The 24,961-nt window shown below is 42.4% G+C and overlaps 1 protein-coding gene across 6 annotated transcripts in view; it reads right to left on the bottom strand.

Annotated features, from left to right (window-relative positions):
• The window catches only part of IGF2BP2 (insulin like growth factor 2 mRNA binding protein 2), a 152,975-nt gene extending 129,833 nt beyond the window's left edge, over window positions 1–23,142 (bottom strand). For 3 of the 6 annotated variants that reach the window (XM_072752515.1, XM_072752518.1, XM_072752519.1), the window contains exons 1-2: window positions 22,870–23,131; window positions 21,230–21,290 (exon numbers count right to left, since the gene is read on the bottom strand). In XM_072752515.1, the coding sequence (XP_072608616.1) occupies window positions 21,230–21,290; window positions 22,870–23,047 (239 nt within the window). In that variant the 5' untranslated portion in view covers window positions 23,048–23,131. Of the gene's footprint in view, window positions 1–21,229; window positions 21,291–22,869 lie in introns of all 6 variants that reach the window. The other 3 variants (XM_072752513.1, XM_072752517.1, XM_072752514.1) reach the window with 2 other exon arrangements.
• Window positions 23,143–24,961: the final 1,819 nt, after the last annotated feature.

Raw genomic sequence — 24,961 nt, 5'->3', positions numbered from 1 at the left:
TTACATCTACACCCAACATGGGGCTTGAACTCACATCTTCAAGATCAAGAGTCGCATGCTCTTCCAACTGAGCCAGCCAGGTGCCCCTGGATTTATTTATTTATTTATTTATTTTTTAAGAGAGCTGCAGAGATAATGTGGAGTAATTCCACTCCCTACATCACTGGTTCTCTGGCTGCACAGCAGTACCACCTGGGGGCACTTACAAAATAGCTATGCTAGGCCTACCCCAGACAAAATGAATCAGAATTCCTGGGAGTGAGCTCAGGGACTGCAGTTTATGAAGCTCCACAAGGGTTACAATATGAATCCAGGGTTCAGAACAACTGACCTATACCAGTGGCTCTTAAACTTAGGGTACTAGAATCACCTAAAGGTCTTGTTAAAACACAGACTGTTGGACCCACTTGGGATTTTCTGATCCAGGAGGCCTAGGCTATGTTGGAAAAATCTGCAATTCTCACAAGTTCCCAGGTGATGCTGATGGTCAAAAGGCCACATTGAGAGTCACTTCCTTATATTTTCTCTAGTTGAATAATATTAATAGTTATTCTAAGTTAATTTTATCATGAAAATATTAGACCTCTGCTCAATACAGTAAGGTCTAAGATTTTAGAAAGGTTTTCAACAGTGCAGGCCAAAGAAAGAATTTTCTGCTTGACCATCAATTACTTAGTTTATCAGAATGTACCATTCCCTGAGAATGTTACTAGAATTAAACAGGTATAAAATCAGACACAATTCACTTCAACCATTAGCAAGCACCACCCATGTGATAGCTGAGCACACATCATGAGTAAGTCATTATTTCCTTCCTAGAGCAGTGAACAGACTATCAGACCAGCCTGCTGTGCACACAAATAACTATGCAGTCAGACGGTGACAGCTAAGGGAATAGTGAAAACCTGAGTAGGAACATTTCAGAAGGAGCTGGGTGGAACTTTACACAGGAGGGGACCTTACAGCTAGATCTTCAAGGGGATCACACAGTTGCCAGTTTTCCAGTATCCATAACAAATTTTACAATACCAGTGCCGTCTACTTTCTGCCCCATGAAGGTGCATCTGGACCTTGTCCCCAGGCATTATAGGTGTGATCAGGAACTACAGGCTAATTTTACTTCCAGGCTGAAGGCAGATTCTGTGGTTTTATCTACCTTTGTACTTCTTACAACAATTAATTAGCCCAATGCCTCACACTTAAGTGTGGCTGAACCTGGGAGTAAGGGATGGAAAAATGTAATGTGGGGGGCACCTGGGTGGCTTGGTTGCTTAAGCGTCCAACTCGTGATTTTGGCTCAGGTCATGATCTCATGGGTCATGGGATCAAGCCCCAAGTCAGGCTCCACTCAGCAGGGAGTCTGCCTGAGATTCTCTCTCTGGGTGCCTGGGTGGCAAAGTCAGTTAAACGTCTGCCTTTGGCTCAGGTCACGATCCCAGGGTTCTGGGATGGAGCCCTACATCTGGCTCCCTGTTTGCGGGGAGTCTGCTTCTCCCTCTGCCCATCCCCCTTGCTCATGATCTCTCTCTCTCTCATTCTTTCTCTAAAATAAATAAAATCTTAAAAAGATTCTCTCCTGCCCCTCCCCCCACTTGGATGCACACGCACTCTCTCACGTGCTCTTCTCTGAAATAAGTAAATCTTTAAAAAAAAAATGTAATGTGGCAGGTAAACCTAATGCACCCCAGGCGTGCATTCAGGTGCAGGGGAGGGAGTCTGATTCAATTTCAGGTTGAAATCTTGCTCTCTTCCAAGCTTAATACACCACAGACATTTGAAAAGTATTCCTGACTAACCAGAAATATGGTAGCACATTAAGCTGGTATGAGGATGGTAAGGGCAAAAAACAGCAGTTTCCTCATGGTTTGCTTCTGTGAATTTGGAAATAAGAGAAGACTTCTTAGAGCCCAGCTCATTAATGCAGAGACCGAGGGCTGGCTTCCTCTGTGTCCTACGTTCTGTGCCCCTGCACTCTGGCTAAACACATAGTAGGTGCTCAAGTAATCCTCTTCCAAACTAAAATAACTTGAATTCCTAACTGAATCTCAAAAACATTTTTTACATTACTGGGACATTATCTGACATTCACCTGAGGTATTGAGAGTGGGCAGACTGTGAATTTCAAAACCCAAATGTAACTTCACCAACCTGGCATAGAATCCCTCTGACCCACCAGCCAGACTGAGGCACTAGCAACAAAGCTTAGGTCTCTAAAGACCCCTGATAGAGAAAATATCCAGAAGTAAAAGCCTTCCTCAAGATGAAAACACCCACAAACACTTTTTCTTGCTAGAGAACTGAAATAAATGAGAAGTTAAATGCTGGAAGTACCCTTTGGAGTGCTGATGTAATAGGGGTTAGCAGACTGCAGGTTCTATGTCTCCCACTAGAACACAGCTCCCAAGCAGCCTCTTCTACTTAACAGCTGGATATTGAAGGTTATCATCCCATCTCTGAAAAATGTAGTTCGCTAGGCTCAATCTTAGAAGTTACCCACAATATTTCCTTCAAAATGAAAATGTATTTAAATTTCACCTTTAAAGGGTAGTACAGAATCGAATGTCAAATGATTAGATTTAACCACCTCCAGTGCTCGCTTTGGCAGCACATATACCAAAAGTACCTCCCAAATTAAAGTATTATTGGGTTATTAGATTCTTCTTGGTGAATATTTCCCAAATAAAAGTACAGAAAAAGAGGTATTTCCATTTTATTAAGCTAGAATTATTCTGATCAAAATTGCCTTCATTTGTCAATTCAATAATAATGGATTCCCATGATTTATATTGAACTCTCTTTTGAATGGATGACTTTTTAACTACTTCCTGTCATGTAAAAATTATGAAGGTATCATCCTAAATTCTTCTAGAATAGGATGATACTCAAACATTAAATTATTTGTATCTTAAGGGCACTGGAAACCTACAAAGAACTGAGATTATATTATAGTCCACTGAATAGTGAAATGTCATTAATTCTAATTGTAATAGCATAGAACTGGAATTTACTCCACCTTTTCTTTAAAAAGAGGGGAAGGGTGGCTTATTCAACCAAAGAATCAATGAAAACAAGATCATAAGAGGGAAATTTAAACCACTCAAGAGAATAAGCTATTTAAACACATTTCAGAAGTATTTACATATAACTGATATGTGAATATAAATCATTTTTTTTCTATTCAAAAAAAGGGTCTGGTAGGACTGCTCTTTAGCAACATTTTGTTTACTCAGGTTGCAATACTTAATTGAAAGTAACATACATTTTTTTAAAAATCTGCCCATTCAAACATTTGATGAATTATCATTGATCTTCCCATAACCTGCATCAATAAAGCCTCAATGTATTTAATTCTAACCATAACCTCAGGTCAAGAATTGAACAGCGGCAACCAGATTCAGAGAAATTGATGCCGCTTGTGTTTTCAGAGAGGATCTGATGTATTTGATGATGAAAAACACGCAACCACGTTCACTGTACATTATGCGGTCCCTAGGCTGTTAGACACACGAGACAGAATGTCTGAGGTTCAAACATCAATTGCACTAGCCCAGAAGCACTTCTGAAAAACCAGGAAACATGTAAGTTTCCATAGCACATATAACCTTACGCGAGACACTCAGAGGAGTGGTGTCCTAGCCAGAACTCTGTGGACAGCTCCTGTGTTGGGGTGTTTTGTAGGTAAAGACACCCGTGTGGCTCTGGGAGGAGGCCTGGGAAACGTGCTCTGTAAGGTCATCAAGCAAAAAATGTTCTCTTCTATCCCAAATGCTGCTTTTCTAGACTTGAAAAACAAATCAACTGAAGGGACAACTTGAGAAATAACAGATCATGTGAGGTCCGAGTAGGTCACCTGCAACAGTTCAGCTTATTAGATGGCTTCTATTTTTTCCCTCCTGCCTCTTCCCCCAGGTTGGGATTATAACAAGATAAGTCACCAGGAAGAATGAGAAAAAGTACATTTCTTTGGGTGAGTATCTACAGGTAGTCAAAATATTACAAAACAATAAAAACCAGGTAGAGTTATATATCACATTGGTCCTCTGAGCTCCCAGAATTGTTCATGCTCATCTGTAACCTCCTAATACTTGAAAATGACAAAAATCTGAAATAAATCTTAAACTTGGTCCTTCCACTGAAAGCAGCTAAGGAGTTTTAAAATCTCTGAAGGAAAAAAAATTTTAATGTCATCATTTGATTGTTTTGTGAAAAAATACATCAAAATTTTAAACTATGGAGAGTTTGAGAACCCACTCAAGGACAACCCTCTCCCAAAAAGGATAACTCAGGACATACTCTGTTTGACTAAAATACACAGAGTGTAAAAATATTCAGTTTTTACCTTCTAAGGGTTTCTCTTAAACAATATAAAAAGTATCCATCTTTCCTAGAGAGCAGTCATTCCTAAAGGACCCTAACATTCTAAAAGCCTCAGCCTATACACATTCATAAGGAAAGAACCAAAATAACTCTTCATTCCACACTATCATGTCAATCAGGAACTTTGAGAGAAAAAGGTTAAATGGGTTATAGGAATATGTAATGCAAGTAAAGCAAGCACTGAGATTCAATAAAAATTTAAAGACATGACTATTAAAATACTGTATTTGAGTGACGTCAAAATCAGGACATTCCATATGCAAAGTTGATACGTTTGCATGAATTTGGCAAAACACTCATACAGAATGAATCCTTCAGCATGGATGTGTATACGACTAACACCAAAAACACTATCAAATTTTCTCAAGAAATAAATGTATAATAAAGGTAGATATCAAAGATCTGAAGGCCTGATGTTTTGCATTTTTAGTGGGGGAGAGAACTGGCCTCGTCTGATGTCAAAGTGACCACTGCATTTTGTCCCAGAAAGTTTTACTCAGATTTGGTATAGTAAATAGCATATTTCTTAGAAAACCAATGATTTTAAAGAAGGGTAAATCTATTTTCCTCTTGTAGACCATGGCTAACCACAGTATGGCACAATTTTGGAGAAATCAGACCTCACCCAGTTACAAAAATAGCAAAAAGGACTTCTACTGCTGGCAGAAAAGTGACTAACATCTTTATTGATACTATAAGAACAGTGTTTTAAACTTTTCAATTAAGCATTTAAAAGATCAGCTCTTTCAGATAAGGCTGGAAGGGAAAAATTAAATTGTGTTCCATAAAAGAGAAAGTAACTACAATCATTCTTTGGAGGAAAGAAGAGAAAGAGAGGAAAGGGGGGGTAGGAGACACTTCGGGTTGAATGCTGAATATGCGGCCCTGTCTAAGCAGTTTGAAGAGTCTCGGCCTGAGTTCCTCAATCTCTGAAATAAGGAGAATAGTGCCCTCCTCACCCTAGAATGGGTTCTGAAAAATTAAATAAAGATTAAAAAGGATTTGGTAATCCATAATTGTTATTACTGGTGTTTTATAAGGAATTTGTTTTACTCCAAAAGAGGCTAAGTATAAATATTAATAGAAGGGGATTATTCTCTTTAGTATAACCCCCAAATCAAGTCTCTCTTCGATTTGACTTTTCCTGACTTAGTTAAATCCTAAATGTTCCCCCAAAAACCCCCACCTGTGGGTATTCACTTCTTGAGTGACTCTTTCCCAGTGAATGCAGGCTAGACAAAGGTCTCATGTCGACACACAAAATAAGGCAGAAGTGATGATGTGCAATTCACTGACTAGGTGGTACATGGCACTGTGGTGTCATGCTCTCTTGGATTACTCACTTGGGAACCTGCGCCACGCTGTGAGATCTATGGAGAGGCCCATGTCGGGAAGGGCTGAAAACTCCAGCCAACAGCCACAGAGAAACTGAGGCCTTTCAACCACCATGAGTGAGCTAGACAGCAAATCTTCTGGACTGCAACCTCATGAAAGATGCTGAGCTAGAACAACCCAGCTAAACCATATTCCTGACCCTCAGAAAATGTGAGAGAAAATAAATGTTCACTGCTTTAAATTGCTAAGTTTTGGGGCAAATTTTTTTATTTTTTTAAGTAGGCTCCATGCCCAGTGTGGACCCCAATGCAGGGCCTGAACTCACAACACTCAGATCAAGATCTGAGCAGAGATCAAGAGTCAGACACTTAGCCGACTGAGTCACCAAGGCACCCCAATTTTGGAGTAATTTGCATGCAGCAATAGATTACTAATACAGAGGATTTGACAGCATCTTGTTTGGCAATTAACATTTATTTTAAAATCAGTCATTTCCTTGGGTATGAATTATCTCATCCATTGGTAAATTCTGTCATTTTTGCATTTGTCTATTTTTTCACAACAATTTCAGATGCTGTCTGCTTAAACTGATCATCTTTTATTTACTACATAAAAACACACCTCAACTTGCTTCTTGTATCTACCTATCTCCCAATAAGAGGATAGCTGCTTTTGGGGGGATATGTATAAATATACATATAAATATATATTTATACTGACACACACACATATACACACATGTTTTTCTTCCATGATTCCTGACAGACTCTTAATGTAACTTGAGTTGGAGAAAGAAATATCTATACAGAAATTCGCATTTTCGAATAATAACACTGAATCTGATAATACTACGATTAACCCATCCTTCTTTAAAAAAAAAAAAAAAAGACTGATTTGCAAAACCTATTCTGCTTCCACCAAATCTAAAGCTTTGCTTTCTAATACTCATTTGGAAGCCCTGTGCAACTGCTCTTTGCAGCTCACCTCATGTTTTAAAGGGCCTTTCTACCTAAAATGTCCGTGAAGGTTTCATTCTACTCATGCCAAAGATTCAGTACAAAGACTGAAAACCCATTCACAAAAGAGTAAAATCCTTGAACTTCTATTTCTACCCACCCTCAGTTTGGAAATAAAGAAGAAGAAAACAGATAAAAACAAATTATTAAGGATACTTTATTATGGCTTTAATCTTAAAAATTGAAAAATTTTAATGAGCAGCTAATCTCACTTTTCAAGGCATTCAATGTGAAGCAGTGGAAACAAGAAGACAAGAACAAGATCTCGTGGAACTTCAAAATTATAAAGTTCAAAAGATCAGTCCAAAAAATAGAGCTAGCTATTTTTATGGAACTGATGACCATGAGATGTTTCACAAATGTGGGAAACCAAATGAAATCCTGAATTCCCAGACTCCTATATGTCACTCATTATATCTTACCATAGATACCTAATTTACGTTCTCCAAGACATGCACTTTACCTCACCATCACCATCATAATGACTTATTTTACCTAAGTTTTAGAATAAAAAGATATTTTTTCAAATGTAATCCAACCATCCTGCTAGTATCTTTGTTTTTCAGTTTTTTTGTTTTTTTTGGTAAAGGTCCCTTAGGTAACTGACAGTTTTCATTTAGTTTGGCCTTAATGAGTATTTACTGCACCCGAGGCCCAGGAGCAGAATCCATATGGCTTTCAATTTCCTCAACTTAAACACAAGAAAGTGCAACAATAACCAAAACACTTTTCAAAATATTTAAAAGCACTACTTTTCACCACTGATTTTTTTCCTGCTGAGTACACACTATACTTTTTAAAACTACCTGCCTTATGGGATGTTGATTTACGGGCAAAACTCAAGTTCTCATTTTAAAAAAATGTTTGCGGGATCCCTGGGTGGCTCAATGGTTTGGTGCCTGCCTTTGGTCCAGGGCGTGATCATAGAGTCCTGGGCTCAAGTCCCACATTGGGTTCCCTGCGTGGAACCTGCTTCTCCTTCTGCCTGTGTCTCTGCCTTTCTCTCTCTATTGTCTCTCATGAATAAATAAAATCTTTAATAAAAAAAAAATGTTTGCTAGATATAGGAGAATCCTATTTTCTTAGAAAACAGTTTAAAACATCATCTATAGCTGGTCCAGTATTTAATTGAAGAGGGTAAAACTGAGACTGATGAGGAAGTATGTTCATCCAATTATATGAAAATAGGAGCTTGTTTTTCTCATGAACATGTATCATGAAATAGCATATAAAATTATAAGACTGTCACATATCCAGCATATGTACATTCTAAATTTACAAAAGAATTTCAGATGGTTTTTATATAACATAAACATAATAGTTACATAAAATTAAAAGTATAAGGTACTTTATAGTAGAGAAAGTAATTATTCCAGAAAACTAACTGGACTAAGTGACGACTGCTGCAACTGAGACATAATTTTAATTTTAAGCTTCCAAATAGCTATCATCATCATTAAATAAGAGGCATATTAGTTTATCTAGTTTATCAAGAGAAGGAGGGCAGCCCAGGTGGCTCAGCGGTTTAGCACTGCCTTCAGCCCAGGGCGTGATCCTGGAGACCTGGAATCGAGTCCCACGTCTGGCTCCCTGCATGGAGCCTGCTTCTCCCTCTGCCTGTGTCTCTGCCTCTCTCTCTCTCTCTCTCTCTCTCTCTCTCTCTTTCTCTCTCTCTCTCTCTCTCTCTCAGATAAATAAAATCTTTAAAAAAAAAAAAAAAAAAGAGAGAAGGACTTCCCTCTCACTCATAGACCAACCTTAAGGGTAGGAGATGGTAACCATAATGGAGAGAATCTTCAGCAATATTTTATAGAAGCTGCAGATTTTCATGAGGTAGAGATGGCAAACTAGCAACCCACAGGCCAGATTCAACCTACAAGCTATCTTCTTTGACCCTCACAGTCTCTACAAGAATTTTTGAATTGTTGCTGATATTTAACATAAGAATTCTGACTTCCAGCTTCTTTTGAAAAATCAGATTTGAGAATAGTGGCCTTACATTTCCACATGGTAACAGGTGGCTGAAGCTGACTTAAGAGCTACCCCTCCTGTACTACCACTTATATCATCTGCAGGTATTTGAGTTTGGATCCCTGTAAATATATGATGGTTTCTTGTAACAGTCACTACAAAACTTGGATGTATGATATGAAATCAGCAATTGTCAAAGACCAGTCTTCAGGAAGCTGGAGCAATGGGAGCTCAGAGGAGAGTGTCTCTGTTTGTCTCTCTCTCGTAATGAAAACCACCCAGGATGCTCTTTAAATAACACAGAAGGCAAAGTCCAAGGACTTTAAGTACGGCCCCCAAGAGTCCTTGACCACAGGTTAAGAAATCACTGAGAGAATAACACATACTATTTGAAACAATATCCTGTTTTGGAAGAAGACTCATGCATGCAGGATTGATACTGTGCAAGTGTATATTAGAGGATCATGGTTTATGTCCCTTCTGACTTGTGAGGCATCCACTAACCAGTTCAAAATATTCTGAAGATCACCCCTGTATTTATGGAAACCCATCATATGTGACAGATAAAAGTAGGAATGATAATAAATCTTAAAAAAAAAAAAAAAAAAAAAAAGGAGCAGCCCTGGTGGCGCAGCAGTTTGGCGCCGCCTGCAGCCCGGGGTGTGATCCTGGAGACCCGGGATCAAGTCCCACATTGGGCTTCCTGCATGGAGCCTGCTTCTCCCTCTGCCTGTGTCTCTGCCTCTCTCTCGCTCTCTCTGAATGAATAAATAAATAAATCTTTAAAAAAAAAAAAAAGTAGGGATGCTTGCTTGAAGAAGGGGCAAGCGGTCCAACCTGCTTGGACCTCCTGAAGCAAAACTTATTGTTGAAGAATGAGTAGGTCCCCTGTCACCAGACTCATCATTCTTCAAAGTTAGTGGATTCTAATGGCTCTGGTAAGAACTGGAGTGCAATCATTGGCTAAGGAGCTCCCTAGAAAAGTTCCCGAAGGGCAAACCTTCAGTGCTATTGATTATAGAAAAATCCATAGATTTAGTAGTCTGGCATGCAGATGGCAAAGCAAACATTTGTTACTAAAGCAAAAGTGACAGGCCATTCTGCAGGAAGTGGATTTAGAAGTAGCAAACTTTCCTCAAGAAAGAGCTTTGGGGATCTGCTGGAATGCCTGAACAAGGAATGGACTCAAGGTCCAGAATTATATACCATTGGTCAGGTAACTTTCAAACTGTTTTCTAAAGCAGCAAACCCCTTTTCTGAACCAAATTCTAGACCAAACTCCAATACATAAAACTGCAGCAAATACAGCTGTTTTCTGATTGAAATGTAGTTAAGAAGCCAGGATCTCCCATGTACTTATATCCACTTCTTCCTTCCCATAAATCTGGCATCTCCTCAGAATCCTAAGCATTCATGGAACATAGTATTAAAAGTACCGCCATGGGGAATAAAAGAGGACTTTGGCTTGGGGATTTTTTTTTTAAAGATTTATTTATTTATCTGAGAGAGAGAGAGAGAGAGAGCACGCACACATGAGCAAGGGGAGAGGCAGAAAGAGAGGGAGAATATCTCAAGCAGGCTTGACTCCCTACTGAGCGTGGAGCCTGATGTGGGGCTCTATCTCACAACCCTGAGATCATGACCCAAGCCAAAACAAGAGTCGGAAACTTAATTGACTGAGCCATCCAGGTGTCACAGGCCTGAAAATTTCTAAGTCCAGTATCAACACCTTGCTCATAATCATAAACTAAAGCCACAAATTTTCAATATTACTGAAAAATTATTATTTTGAAATCATTAAAATAGACATGTACAGCAAACCATTAATACATAAATCAATGAACCAAAGAGCTAACTCTTCCCTGCCAAATCTCCTAAGATGTATAAAGAATTACATTAGAACCAACCACCTGTTCCCAGTCTTTTATAACCCTTAAAACAAAATGTCAGCTTCACTTGCCTACTTCATAAAACTAAATCCCTGTCTTCTTTATTTAAAACTAAATAACCAGCACCTTTTTCATCTCAAATCTTTTGTAAATAAAAAAAAATGAATGTAAAAATTTTTTAAATATTAAGGGGCAAAAAAAATTAAAAGTATTCATCGACTAGTATTTTATTCTTTATTCCTTGAAAGGAAGGCTAAATCCAACATTTTAAAATATCTGCGCTTAGGGGTACCTGGTGGGTTGGTGGTTGGCGTCTGCCTTTGGCTCATCCCGGGGTCCTGGGATGGAGTCCCACATTGGGTTCCCGGCAGGGAGCCTGCTTCTTCCTCTGCCTATGTCTGCCTCTGTGTGTCTCTCAGGAATAAATAAATAAAATCTTTTTTAAAAAACTAAAAAGTAAAATATCTGAGCTTAAAACTTGGCTTCTAAAGATCATCCTTAGTAGTGACACAACTCAGTTTTCAAAAGCTTATTTTTACAAATTTAGTGTCTATTATTTGAGGATATCACTATTAGTATGAAAAGGAAGGGAGAAAAAGTACAGCAAGATCCAGCAGAAAGGCCAGATTATTTATGCATCCACAAATTTTTTTTCTATCCTTCAATGGTATTTGGGGGGAAAATAAAAAGATGTTTTCCCTTTACAAAGAATAAATACAATTACACTTTAGGGGGAAGAAAAGTAGCCTAAATTTTCAACACTGGGAAATTCCTTCCCAAATTTTCAACTCCTCACAAAAGCCAGCAACGTTTGACCTCCCTCACCAACCACTGATGAGTATGTGTGTCTGTTTGTCTGTCTGCTGCACTTTCCCCAGTAAGTGTATGCCACAGAACCATACATTCCAATACATTGAGCAAGCGCACACACTCCTCCCCGGCTTCCCCAAACTCAGCCAGTGAGGGGGCACTGCACTGGATGCAGGCCTGCACACCAGGCACCTTCTAGCCCTGGCCATCCCCAGGGAAATGCAAAGGGGAAGAGGGGAGAGAGGGGGAGAGAGGGGGAGAGAGGGGGGAGAGAGGGAGAGAGAGGGAGAGAAAAAGGAAGTGGCCAGTACAGGGCCTCATAGAAAGAAATGTAAAACTTTTTGTGGGGCAGGCCAGCCACATACTCCTAGAGTTTTTAAATGTCAGAGAATAAATTCTGTGAGATTCGCAGTTCTGCTGTCACCACTGGAGTCCCTTACTGTTTTCTATACCCTATCAGGGAGTACCAGTCTTCCCCCTGTGCTCTGGAATTAGAGACTGCATGAGCTGTATGACATAGTTCACTCAGTCACCAAGCTCCTATGGCCACCTAGCTCCTGTCCTCCTTCCTTCCTTCTCTCCCTCCAAATATCTTTCTCTCTCTCCCTTTCTTCCTTCCTTCTAATTGAAGAAGCCAAATCGTATTTTTTTTTTACTGTTAAACCGTTTAATCATCTATCTCTGATTCTCTCAAAGATGCACAAATATTTTACTCCAAAATCTTATCCATACAACTATAAAGAAAAACATTCATTTTCCAAATATGCATTGTTGAAATTACAAACATCAAGAGAGACTCAAGTAAATGGTCTCCACAAAATACAGTTATAGCCTGTCCTCACATGAGTTTTTTTTCAAAATATCTTCTATTTTGTGAATTGGTTTGAGGTTAACCTGTCTGCAAAATCACCTTTTGATTATAAATTTTTTGCTTTGCTTTTTGAAGAGAAAAAGTAAAGAGAAGATGTAGCAAGATAACAAAAATGTCTTCTCTGATAACATTTTAAGCTCTATTAGAGGTTACTGAGAAAAGTTATTATTTTTTAATCATAATGTTCATAAGATTTTTTTTAATCAAAAAAGCACAACCTCTATATCTAGAAGCAAAACTTCTGTATGTCTCATTTCATTGATGGTATAATTCTATCTTACATCTTGTTTACTTAAAAAAAGTCACCAATGTACTTATAATGTTTAAGTGTTGTATCAAAAAGAACATATACATCTTTCTACTCCCTGTACTTTCACTGACATTTTCATGTGTCAAAAAGGTTTAAAATTTTCTGACGTAAGATGAATCATTTTATGGAAAGCGATTTGTGAGAATCCCAGATTTTCCTTCTCTAGACCATACACATTTATACACAGATGAAAATGAAAGCATGCCAAACTTTGTGTAACATTCTAGGTCCTAAACAAAAAAGCCTGAGTCTTTTTACAGGATTTAAAATATATATGTATCTGGCCCAAAAGCATGAATACAGACCCTCTCACCACGCTGCATATACATTATATTTTTTACACTTCATTTCTGGCCACAACAATTTTTAAAACCATCTCTCTTTTAAATTACTAATGCCTCTATAATAGGAAGGACGGCTTCAGAAACTGTCCTCAAATTATGACTAGCACTTTTAGTTGCTTTTCAATTATACTAAATTAGAAATAACTAAACTTCAGTCCCGTATCTTCCTCAGCATACCCGTCCTCTACATGTAAATTTTATTTCTTATTCTGAGTTGGAAAAAATAAAGTTACTCTATAACCTATGTAACCATTATCACAACTCCTGCTTTACGGTAGGCTGCTGTTGCTATATTCAGATAAGGAGGAGAGCAGGACAGCAAAGGTGATAGGACCACTGTCTCTTTGAAGCAGGTTTGGGCAGGTGGAAGGAGTTGTTGCTTCTGAGTCTGAAACCTTACAGCCCTATCTATAAAAGGGATGATGTACAGCTGTCTCCTGGCTGTTGTAAGGATACAATAAGATACCCAGAAGGCCCAGTACAGGACCTAGCACAGGATCTACCTCGTAAATATTAGTTACTTTCCTTCTCCATCTTCAGAATCAGAATTCCACAGAACATGCAATACCCTTACTCCAGACTGTACTAACTTAAAGAAATGAAATGTGTGGGGAGTTGGAAATAATCTTCTTACCTATTATTTTCTTGATAATGCCTTCTTTCCTCCCACTACCACCATATACATGATAGTACACAAAAGGTTGTTTTTTTTTTTAAGCTTTATTTATTCACGAGAGACACAGAAAGAGAGAGAGGCAGAGACACAGGCAGAGGGAGAAGCAGGCTCCCTACCGGGAGGCCCACGTGGGACTCATCAGGATCACGCCCTGAGCCAAAGGCAGAGGCTCAACCACTGAGCCATCCAGGCGTCCCAATTGTACACAAAAGGTTAACGGTAACAAGAGGATAAACGCAGGAAAAGTTTATAATTAAGGGAAAATGAAACTATACTTCACATGATTAGTTATTTAGTGTATGTTTTTGAGTGATTATATCATTAATGAAGACCTCTGAAAACTTCATGGATGCTATCCTGATACTCATTCCATCCCCACAGAAGAGGCCAAATGCCATGTTCTGCACAGAAAGTGAAGCAGAGAGACACCAAATCTAGGGAAAGACCTGGCAGTCTCCAGGAAAAAAACCAAAACACAGTCCTGACCTCCAGCAGTGGGTTGGTTAAAACCCATGAAGAACCCACCCAAGTGATTCCTTGAGCTAGATTTTCCTTTACCACAAGGCTTATAGTCTTGACCAGGGGTACAGCTCACTGCCTAATGTGTGTGGAGCAAGATGTCCGGAGATACGTCTTTCCTGGCAGTGTTCTATTTCATAGCACAAGGAATGCAACCACTGAAAAAAGCAACAAACTCCAACCCCACTTCTGTCTATGGGCAAGCATGGTGATAGGAGGAGGGAATGCTGCTGGTAATGTTTAAATTGCCTCTGTTTGTTTCTAATTATTTTTGTTTCTAAAAAACTATAACAAAGTACAGATCACTCAGATTGATGTAAGAGTAAGACTGCAAAAGGGTCATTCACAAACAAAACTATTTTCATGTATTTCCATCACTCTTGAATGGCACCCTTTAAGCCTTACAACACTCTTGACTGAATTCTTTAATTTAAAAAAGTGTGGGGAAAAAAGTTCTCAGCACACCGGACCGGAGGATCAGAAGACCCGGGCTCTAATGAGCCCCAGCCCCCATCATTACTATTCAATAGCCACGTGGACTTAGGCAAATTATTAAATCTCTCTGAAACTAAGTTTCCTCATCAGAAAAAAGGGGAGAATATTACTTGTCCTAACTGCTTCACATAATTATATTTGGAGTAAATGAAATAATGTGTTGAAGAGGCTAGGACATCATGAGCACTATATGAATGTAAGATGCAGGCACATAAAAATATATGTATCTCCCTGAGAGAATGCTACTAGCATTATTTACACACCAGCACATGGAATCATGAAACAATCTTTCTGTTCACATTTAAAACAAAAAATTAAAAAATCCAAGCTTTCCCCTAAGGCAAATTCTCACGCACTGGCACATATTAATTATATGATAATGAGAAAAACTGAAAACATTCTCATTGCAATAGTCCCATACATACTTTCCTGGTCATGAGGTACAACATTTCTTATGATACAGGTAAATATCAGAAAGTCTAAAATATGCATCAGAACTCTTCATTTTCATTTACTGGACTTAATTAAAACACCTATTTTATGAAACGTTCTTGACAGTAAACAGAATGAGGAAATTCTTAGTAATGTTCACATTTTAAGAATAAAGTACAGAATAGATAAATAACAAGGAAATCAGGGAAGAAATGAACAAAATGTATCTCAAAAATGTAAGCCTATTACGTAGTGAGAAACAGAGGCTTGGGAAGGAGACATATATCTATTCAATGATGGACACTGGGTTAGCTCTTAGATTTGATGGCCTGCTATTAGTGTAAAAGCATCCATTTTCTCTGGTCTACTTAATCTTTACCTCAATATGCCGTCAAACTCTAAACCAAGTTATAGAAACAATTATCATATCCTCCTTTGCCTCTGGAAACCAAAGCAACAGAATCTGAATTTTTCTATAAAGGAAAATAATTCTTCTTCACTATTTTATGGAAAGACCAAAGTACATGATCAAAACAGGAAAAAGAAAAACCTTAAAAATAATGCTCTGAGCACTCTGCAATTTTGCTACCCAAAATAGAACCCATACAGTCCATGCCACCAAATGAAAATTACAAGTTTGTAAGCAAGAAGTCAAATTATAAAGTAAAAGATTTTTTAAGATATTTTAATGATGATAAATGGGAGGACAGACGGTTAATCTTTACTTGTAGGTGTTTGCTGTTTATTTGCTACTATGTTTTCTTCAATGATAAGTGTTCTGAATGACTACCCAAACTGATTGGACTTGAATTTCTGTGTAAAAAGGATAAACTTTGACTAATAAATTATTTGGGCATGTTTTGTTAAACAGAATTATCCCTTCCTTCAAATTAAGTTAATCATAACTTTTGAGAGATTACACTTTTGACTAAAAGTTTCAGAAAACTGGTTTTTAAAAACTGAGTTAGCCAAGCCACATCACTCTCTTCTTCAACACCAGAAAGAACAGTGAAGACACTCTGGTGGCGTGTAGGTGAAATTTTTAGAAATATATTTTGAAACTTATGGTTCAACTTTTTTAAGTCTCCAAAGAAATCAGTTCAGTATTTATGCTTCTAATGGAATTGTCAGAATACTTCTGTTGCACAAAATAATATACTGTCTTTCACAGTACAGAATTTATAAATGAAAATGTATATTCAAATCTTGAATTTTCTAACATTTATAAAAATGGCTTATGAATCATCAGAGCCTTCACAGAATCACTGAGCTAACTCTAATAGTGAGAGGGGATATCTAAACAAAAAGAAGGGTAGACTGTGCATTGGATAGCCCTTACAGCAGCAGCTCCCTCACTGCAGAAGTCACTATAGGTGCCCAAGCCCTGGCTTCCATAAGGTTAACCACCTACAAGAATTATGCATCACTCAAAACAAATACCAATTCCCTTTGTTACAAGGTTCAAACACCCAGCAATTTTCATTTGCCTTCCCTAAATCCAGAGCAAATGTTGCTCAATTAAAGATTTCCTCCTCTTCCCTCTTGATACCATCTGTCTGAAACTACTGTCCCCCCACAAAGCACACATGCACACAGACCCATGTGCACACACCCCACTGAATCACAGAGATGACACACTTAGCTCAAATAATATTCTCTCACAACTCTAACCAATTGCTCATCTACTTTCGAGAATTTCATTAGAAGACTTGAAAGAGTGAATCAGCAATAGACAACAAATATTTAGAGAGTTGAGAAGTATCAAATATGTGTAAAAAGTTTCTGTAGAAATCTGATTTTCATAGTTTTGACTTTTAATAAATGTGCCCAAGTTACTATGCTTTTATGCACATTTCAACATCATTTACATTCCCCCAGCTGAAAAACTGAAGCAACCTCCATAAAACAAAAACATTTACTCAAAATAGTTAGGATGTTAATTTTGATATGCAATTAGTTCTAAATCATCTAATGTCCTTAAAAAAAAAATTCTTCCTAAAGAAAATACATTATACCACCATGTATAAAAAGGTATTGTACAAATACTAATCTCTCATCTTTATGCAAACTCAGGTTAAAATAATAAAAAACAAAACTCTGAGACCATCTCTTACTGGCCATAATTACAAGGAAACACTATTTTAAAAAACAGCATTTGACAAATGTATCAAACATCACCAAATCTCCTTTTAGGATTAATGTTTAGATGTAGCCATTTAATACTTTTATAAATTGCTATCATACGAATATAAAACTGAGATGAATTTGACAAACTGGAAAATCAAGTACTACATAAAAAGTATTTTGATTTGTAGCTTTCAATGGTTTTTAATATTTAGCTAAATAACACAAAATCAACATCAAATGAGCAGTCATTTAATATTTGTAGGCTAGAACTTTAAATCTACATTATCACTTGAATTATCAATTCTTTTCTTTATTGCTTCTATTTCAATTCTAATACTTCTCTCTTAAAGGTCATGAAAATGTGTAATTCTTTATGACATTGCCTAGAACCATATGAAAAAATTACTAGCTTTTTTAAAAATGGGAAACTAAACGTCCAACCCAAAGCCAAATCATAAACTACCTCAGTTTGACATGTATTTTACATTAATATATGTTATAGCCAGCCACACATGGACTCTATATAATTAAATTCAAGCATTAATTTTTAATTCAACAAATTCTTTAATTAGAAGGCTACCATATGATTTTAACCTAAAAAAGTCCTCTCTGTTGCTTCAAAATTAAAAATTGATGCAGCAAAAGCCTTTGTTGCGGGGAGAGCTTGAGGTTGGGTGATTTTTTTTCTTTTTGGTATTTAATTCAACTATACACAATGTAGTACATACAAGCAAAATACAATTGAGATACTGTTTTCTTTAACATTCCTATAGGAGACTGAATTCATTTGCATTGGAGAGAACACAATTACTGATTTTTAACTCATGAAAGACAAATTCATAGCTTTTTCCTACACTACCTCATAGTATTCACACCATCTCAGTGAAAGCACGTCTAGCACCACTTGGTTACTTCCTAGCAGTGGGCAGAAATTGCATTTTTCAAAGTTTTGTTTCTCACAGAATCATTCAACTTTAGTTACAAAGCACATTCAGGTTAGCGTATGTCTTGGCTCAAAACAATTTATGTGATGTGTATGCGTGCATGCATGTGTGTATAGATACATATGCAGATATATGTATATGTATTAAAACCAAACTCTCTTCAACATCAAAAATGAAATTTCTGTCAAGGAAGTTTCTACAACTTTTAACAGAATTTTAAAGTCACTACAGTTTTCTTCCTCTTGAAGCAATCTTTGATCTATATATACTACCAAGAAATATGAATAGAGAAAAAAGATCCAAAGGTTTTTATTCAACAGAGCCTGAAACCAACTTAGAAAGTAAAAAAATAAATAAATAAAAAATAAAATAAAATTTAAAAAAATAGATGATGGTTTGTCTATGGTTTGCATTACAATAATTTGCATCTAATAAGAATGAAACACATGTGGCAAAAAGGAAAAAAGAGTTTTCTACTGATGACCCTGAGAAAATAATGGTTACCTAGTCTGTCTACTATAATAGCACATATAAAAATGATGCTAGAATTGTATTTAACAAAAGATCCATTGGTAAGCAAATGGCATGCCAATAATTTCATGACTTAAGATAAAAACATCTCCTCCCAAAGTATCATTAGCTTAAAAAAAATCTATTTGGAATGCAGATACTAAAACTCATTCTTGAAAACAGAAAGAAATCAGAACAATATAAAGAAAATGAGTACTCAATTGTTGAATGATTTTTAAGTAAGCAAGCAATGAGGATGAATTGTTTTCTTCACATTTTCACTTCAACTAACACAAAAACCACATATAGAACTGACTTAACGCTGACAAATTTACTTCTAACTTGTTAAATTTCATGGAAATGCAACAAAGGAACACCAAAATAGTCACCATATAACATAAAAGCTTTGGTTTCAAATGTCACAGTACCCTGCTTTTGAAAGCCAGCACCGTGGTAGTGCCCTGTACATGAGAACATCCAGCTGCTTCATCCCAGGGGTCTGAGCTCAGTACACATCGCCAGGCATTAGCCATCTCTCCCTTAGCCTGCAGTACAAGTAACTAATTCCTGCATTTTCAACCAATAAAGGAAAGGGGAAAAAAAGAGTAAAACCATCCAATCAGAAATGATGCAACCCTCTACAGCAGCAGCTTATGCATACATTTGGTATGTCAGACGTCTTCAGGGTAGTGAATCACACACAGCGCATTTTAATCTACCTCCTAGGTATTTCATATCGCCCACATGTTCAAAGAAATTATGTACTAATAGGGCTGTAGAGGTCCTAGTTTGCTCTTTATTTAATTGATATTAAAAATTTGGGGCATGCTTTTAATTCTGAACTCTAAAATAAACACAACAAAATTATTTAAATAACACTCTGGCTAACAGCAAATACCTCTTCATTTTGAAAGAAAAATATCTGAAAGTTTATTTGTGAGAAGTCTTAGGAGATGTTAATAACTTTAGAGAAACCAGTATTTCCCTTACATTGCAACATGAAATACTGTACTTTGCAACATGAAATGACACACTAAAGTTAAAACTCGGATGATCTTTATTAATTATAACCCAAAAAAGGACTCAAAACAGCTATGTAGCCAACAGAATTAGGCACTTATACGATAACAGCCCATCAAATGTTTTAGGCGGTTCTTTCAAACCTTGTTCAATATATTCATCAAACTTCCAAGTGTTGCATGAAGAGCAATTTAAACTTACACTAAGTACCTAATATATCAGAAAGCTTCAACGTGGATTTCTCAGGCAAAAAAAAAAAAAAAATTATAGAAAAGTACACAAATTAAAATACTGGAAAACCAGTTACACACTATCTGTTCCTAGAGAGAAGTAGTAGCTTACTATTATTACACATGAAACTGCAAATCATAACTTTTGCCTTTTTTTGAAAAGGCATTCGCTTTGTGATATGCCACAGAATCATTTGCAAACAAAAGATATCCTGTTGCTTAGTTAAAATAAAAGTATCTGAAAATGTGCCCACAATTTTCAAAAATCTCTTTAATAAAATATCTAAGTATTTACAAAAATTAGTACAGTTTGTTTTAAAATCTATTCAATCCTGGCACAAATCAAGTAAGTGGTCACACTCCTGAGTATCATAAATTGTAAAGGTGGTAAATCAAAGACTTCACTTGGTTTTCAATCCAGCTACTTAATGACTAATGGTGAAGAAATGTATGTGAATGGGATATAAACTAAGTTACGACACAAGAGAGGAAAAAAAAAAAAAAACCTAGAATGAGTAATAAAGGGCCCCAATTTAAAGTCCACAATACGCTTTAAACAAAGATGTTCTCCCTCATTCTCTCCTCATAGAGAGATATTTCTCATGTGGGCAAATCACTGTGGAGAAATCCAACTTCCACCAAACTCTTTACTCCTTCATTAACAACAGTGCACTTAAATATAACTATAGATTTCACAAAGATACTTGGTTAGCCTCAGACATATCTTAAAAGCAACAACAACAAAACGCTCAGAAGCAACAGTCAGTAGTCTCAGTGACTCAAAAAGTCTGGCTTTTTAACTACCACCCAATGCAAACAACCTACTTCTTTAGAGTGCTATGCAAAATACTGACCCCTTACTGAATTATTTTATTATTCAACGCTAAGCTATCTAAAAAAGAAAACTAATTAATCGCGAAGTTTAGTTAAGCAATTTAGCTGACAAAGTAAATATTTACTCTTAACATCTCACAGGAAGTCTTGACAAGCATTTGTTGCCACTGTGCTGGGGGGGTAGGGCTGGGAGTGGGGGTGGGGTGGGGGGTGGGAGGCAAGTTTTGATAAACAAGTTTAACGGTCCCAGCGAATTTCACACAGCTAGGGTTCGCCACCCCTCACCCCCAATAAGGCACCAGATATTTTCCAAAGTACAGTAAACACCTTATATAATGAAAGTAAAAAAAAAAAAAATGTAACTTTCTAGACTATGTTATCTCCACTAACAAAACAAACAAAAGCCTCCCTTTTTAAAAACCACAAAAGCACATTAAAAAAAAAAACAACAACAACGGAGCGTATTTCTGTATTTACACGTAAGCCCTATCACGAAATAACTAAGCAAAATATATTTACCTGAGCTTTTTAGAGACTGAGTAATCAACTTCCATGATTTTCCCATGCAATTCCACTTTACCTTTAAAACAGAAATTAAAGCACTCAGAACCTTCCTTAGATCAAAGCGGCGGGGGTCTAGGAGGGGCACGCACAGAACTGCACGCTCGGGCTCCGCCTTCGGGCGCCCTCCAGGGGTCTCCTCCCCGCCTCGAGCTGGGCAAACTTGGCTCCCGGTGGGAAGCAAGGTGGGCGCCCCGACTCTTTGGACGAGGTGGGAAGGGCGCGAGCCCGGATCCGACCCCAGGTATAGCTGTGGGTGGCATTACCGGAAAAACAAATTTAATAAAGAGCGGCGCCAATTTGAAAGGATGAGCTCATTTGAAACTCAAGCTGCAGGGCTGGCGCGGCCCCGCTGCTCGCCCGGCCCCCACCTCTCCAAGCCGCTGACCCGGGCCCCGGAGGCTCCGCTGCGCCCCCCTCCCCGCCCTCGCCGCCCCGTGGCCCCGACGAGGCGCACCGAAGCCCCCCGCCCCGCCCCGCCCCCACCCCCGCCTCCCCCCGGGGGCCGCCGCCGCGGGCGCCCGGTCCCGGCCGGCTCCGGGGTGTCACCTTGGCCTGGGGTCGCCCCGCCCCCCCCGCGCGCCGGTGGGCCGGGGGCTCGGGCCGGCCGGGGCGCGGGGCCGCGGGGGCCGCGGGGGGCGCGGGGGGCGCGGGCTCCGGCGGGCGGGCGGGCGGCGAGCGCGGCTCCGAGCGGTGCGTGTGCGAGAGGGAGTTGGGGAGTGCGCGCGCGCGCCAGTGTGTGTGTGTCGCTCTCCGTCTCCCGTCTGGGCTCCGGCGCTCTCGCGGGCCCCCCGGTCGCCTCTTTCCCGGTTCTCAGCCCGGGGCCCCCACCGAGTTGAGACAGGGCACCTCGTAGAAAGGTGCTTCTGGCCGAGCGGGAGGCGGGGGGGCAGGCGGCGGAAAGCCCCCAGCCCCGAGTTCTTCTCAATAAAATCGGACAAAAAATTCAGAGAAAAATAGGAGCGCTTGAGAGACGAGCGAGAGGGGACGGAGGTTCGGGAGAGGGACTGAGAGCGGGGCGCCGTCGTGCAGGGGCCGGGGCTGGGGGCCGGGGGGGGCGCCGGGACCTCGGAGGGGACCATCAGGGCGGCGCCGAGGGGGCTCCGAAAGTGGGGGGGCGCGGGGCGAGGTGGGCAGGGGGCCAGCGAGGGGCGCGCGGCGCCGGGGGCGCCGGGGGGCGAGAGGTCCCGGGCACGCGGGCCGTGCAGGGCGGGGGGGTCCCTGACAAAGGGGGGCGGGAAGGTCAGGGGGCAGCGGGCCGGGGGGCTCTCCGGGGATGGGGGTGGGGAAACTCGGAGAGCGGCGCGGGCAGCCTGCGGGAGGGGGCGCCCCCAGAGCGCGGGCGAGCCCCGGGCACCCTCGCAGCCGCACGGGGGTCGCCCCGGGGCTGCGGCCGGGAGCGCGCGGGGCGGGGGGGTCCGGAGCGGCGGGGGGAGGGGAGCGGGCCGGCGCCGAGAGTTGAGGGTCTGGTGCGGGGAAGTGAGCGTGCGGGCGCGGGAGCCCCCGCCGGGCGCCGCCCGCAGGCTCGGCCTCCCTCCGGGCGCCGTCCCGGCCCGAGCTGGGCGAGGCGGGGGGAGGGGGCGGCGGCGACTGCTCACCCGAGAGGGTCTCGATGGCGCGGATGGCCCAGTTCTGGTCGGGGTAGTCCACGAAGGCGTAGCCAGACTTGAGCAGGACCTGTCCCGCCAGGGGCAGCTTCCTGTCCCCGAAGAGCTGCCGGAGGTCGTCGGCGGTGACGGCGGGGCTCAGGTTCCCGATGTAGAGCTTGTTCATCATCCGTCGCTTCCCCGAGAGCCCGCGGCTCCCCCGGCCCGGTACCCGGCGCTCCTCGCCTCCTCCGCTGCCCTCGTCTCTCCTCCTCCTCCTCCTCCTCCTCCTCCTCCTCCTCCTCCTCCGCCCCCCCTCCCCGCCCTCCGCCCGCCCGCCCGCCACCCACCCCCACCCTCAGCCTGGCTCCCCCCACCGCGGCCGGCCCGGCCCGCCCGGGGGCAGAGGCGGAGGCGGGGACTCGGCGCGGCTGCCTCCTCGGGGCAGAGTCCCGGGCCGGGCGGCGGCGCGCGGACAAAGCGCTCTCTCTGCCTCCCTCTCGCTCGCTCTCAAGGCGGTGGCGGGAGGAGGAGCAGCGGCGGGCGGCGGCAGCGCACCCCGCGTGTGTGTGTGTGTGTGTGAGAGTTTGTACGGGCGTGTGCGCCGCCGAGAGTGAGCGAGCGAGCGCCCCCTCCCCGCCCCGCCCCGCCCCGCGCCGCCGAGCCCCGAGCCCCCCGCGCGGCTCCCCGGGCTGCTGCCTCCCGCCGGGCGGGCGGAAGCGGGTCGCGGCCCGGGGCCGGGGCGCCCGGAGCCCGGAGCCCGAAGCCCCGGCGGGCGCGGCGCGGAGGCCGGGCGCGCGGCGGGGCGGGGAAGGCGCGCCCGGGCGCGGGTGGGAGTGCGCGAGGGGCGCGGGGCCGTGGGAGAGCGCGGAGAGGGGTGTGCGCAAGGTGGACCGGATGTGAGAGCGCGGCCGGCGGCCGGGGAAGGTGTGTCTCGGAGGTGAGAGGCGAGGGCGGGCTGGGAGGCAACTTCGGCGGCGAGTTGGCCGCGGCCGGCGCCCTGCGCGGTCCCGGGCGCAGCGCTCGCTCGGAGCCCCGCTGCCCCCCGGCTCCCCGGGGCGACCCCGCGGCGCGTGCGGTCGAGGCTCGCGGACGGCGGTCGGGACGCCTGGGCCCTCGCGCACGGCGCAGCCCGGGCAAGTTGCCGCCGGCCCGGCCTCAGTTTCCCGGCCCGTCGCGGGAGACCGAAGGCCGGAGCGGAGTCCCCGTCCGCTCCGCCCGCGCCCCGTGCGCCCGGAACCCCGCGCCGGCGGCAGCCTGACGTTGGCAGCTGCTCCCTGTTCTGGGAAGTGCCGAGGGCTTCCCGAGCGGCCGCCGCGGGGCCAGGTGGCGGGTGGGGAGGCCAGCGGGGCGGGGGCGGGGGCGGGGGCCGCGGCCCCGAGGACCGCGCTCGCTTCTGGGCTGCGAGGCCGGGCTCGGTCCCGGAGCCCGGCGGTGGGCGGTGGGCGGCGGGGGCGGCTGCAAGCGGAGGCGCTCGGGCTGGAGTAGGAGTTCCCCCGAGCTCTGGGGAGGGCCCGGAGAGGAAAGAGGTCCTTCCTAGCGGAGGAAACAACGTGACCGACGGAAGAGGCAGGGTTGGGATGATAGCAGCCCCAAGCCGAGGGGCTAGGGAAGGAGCCAGAGGGCTGGAGGCTGTTGGGAGTTCCGGGGCCCGGCTGGAAGCCTGGTGGTTAGAGCCCGGTCCCAGCCAGGAAATGAATTATTATACGGGGAAGGAAAAGACTGGCAGGATTCGTTGGTTGAAGAAGGGACAGAAGAAGATTGCGAGATCTGAACTTCTGGGGGCCTTAGTGGGAGTGATGGTTTGACCAGAGGAGTAAGTTCTTGAGGACACTGGGTCCCTTGGTGAAGATGGAGCAGGTTCAGATCTCCCGGCTGGGTCGTGAAGTTCTCTTTCGCTAATAAGCGTTCCTGTTGACCAAGAGGGTGAAGGGAGCGCGGCTTGTTTTAAAAAATGCACGTTTCCAGGTCCCTGTGAGCCTGCATTTTGTATCTTCCTTAAGTGCTCTCAGGTGATTCTTGTTTGGGATGCGCTGGCAGGTGGAAGGCCTATACGCTTAGGACTCAGACCTTCCTCCTTTCTGTCCGTCCCTAGCTGTGTAGC

Source organism: Vulpes vulpes, chromosome 3 (genome assembly GCF_048418805.1).
Source record: "Vulpes vulpes isolate BD-2025 chromosome 3, VulVul3, whole genome shotgun sequence".
Lineage (NCBI taxonomy): Eukaryota > Metazoa > Chordata > Mammalia > Carnivora > Canidae > Vulpes > Vulpes vulpes.
The sequence above is the reverse complement of the archived record's forward strand: the minus strand, read 5'-3'. Positions and strand labels throughout refer to the sequence as shown.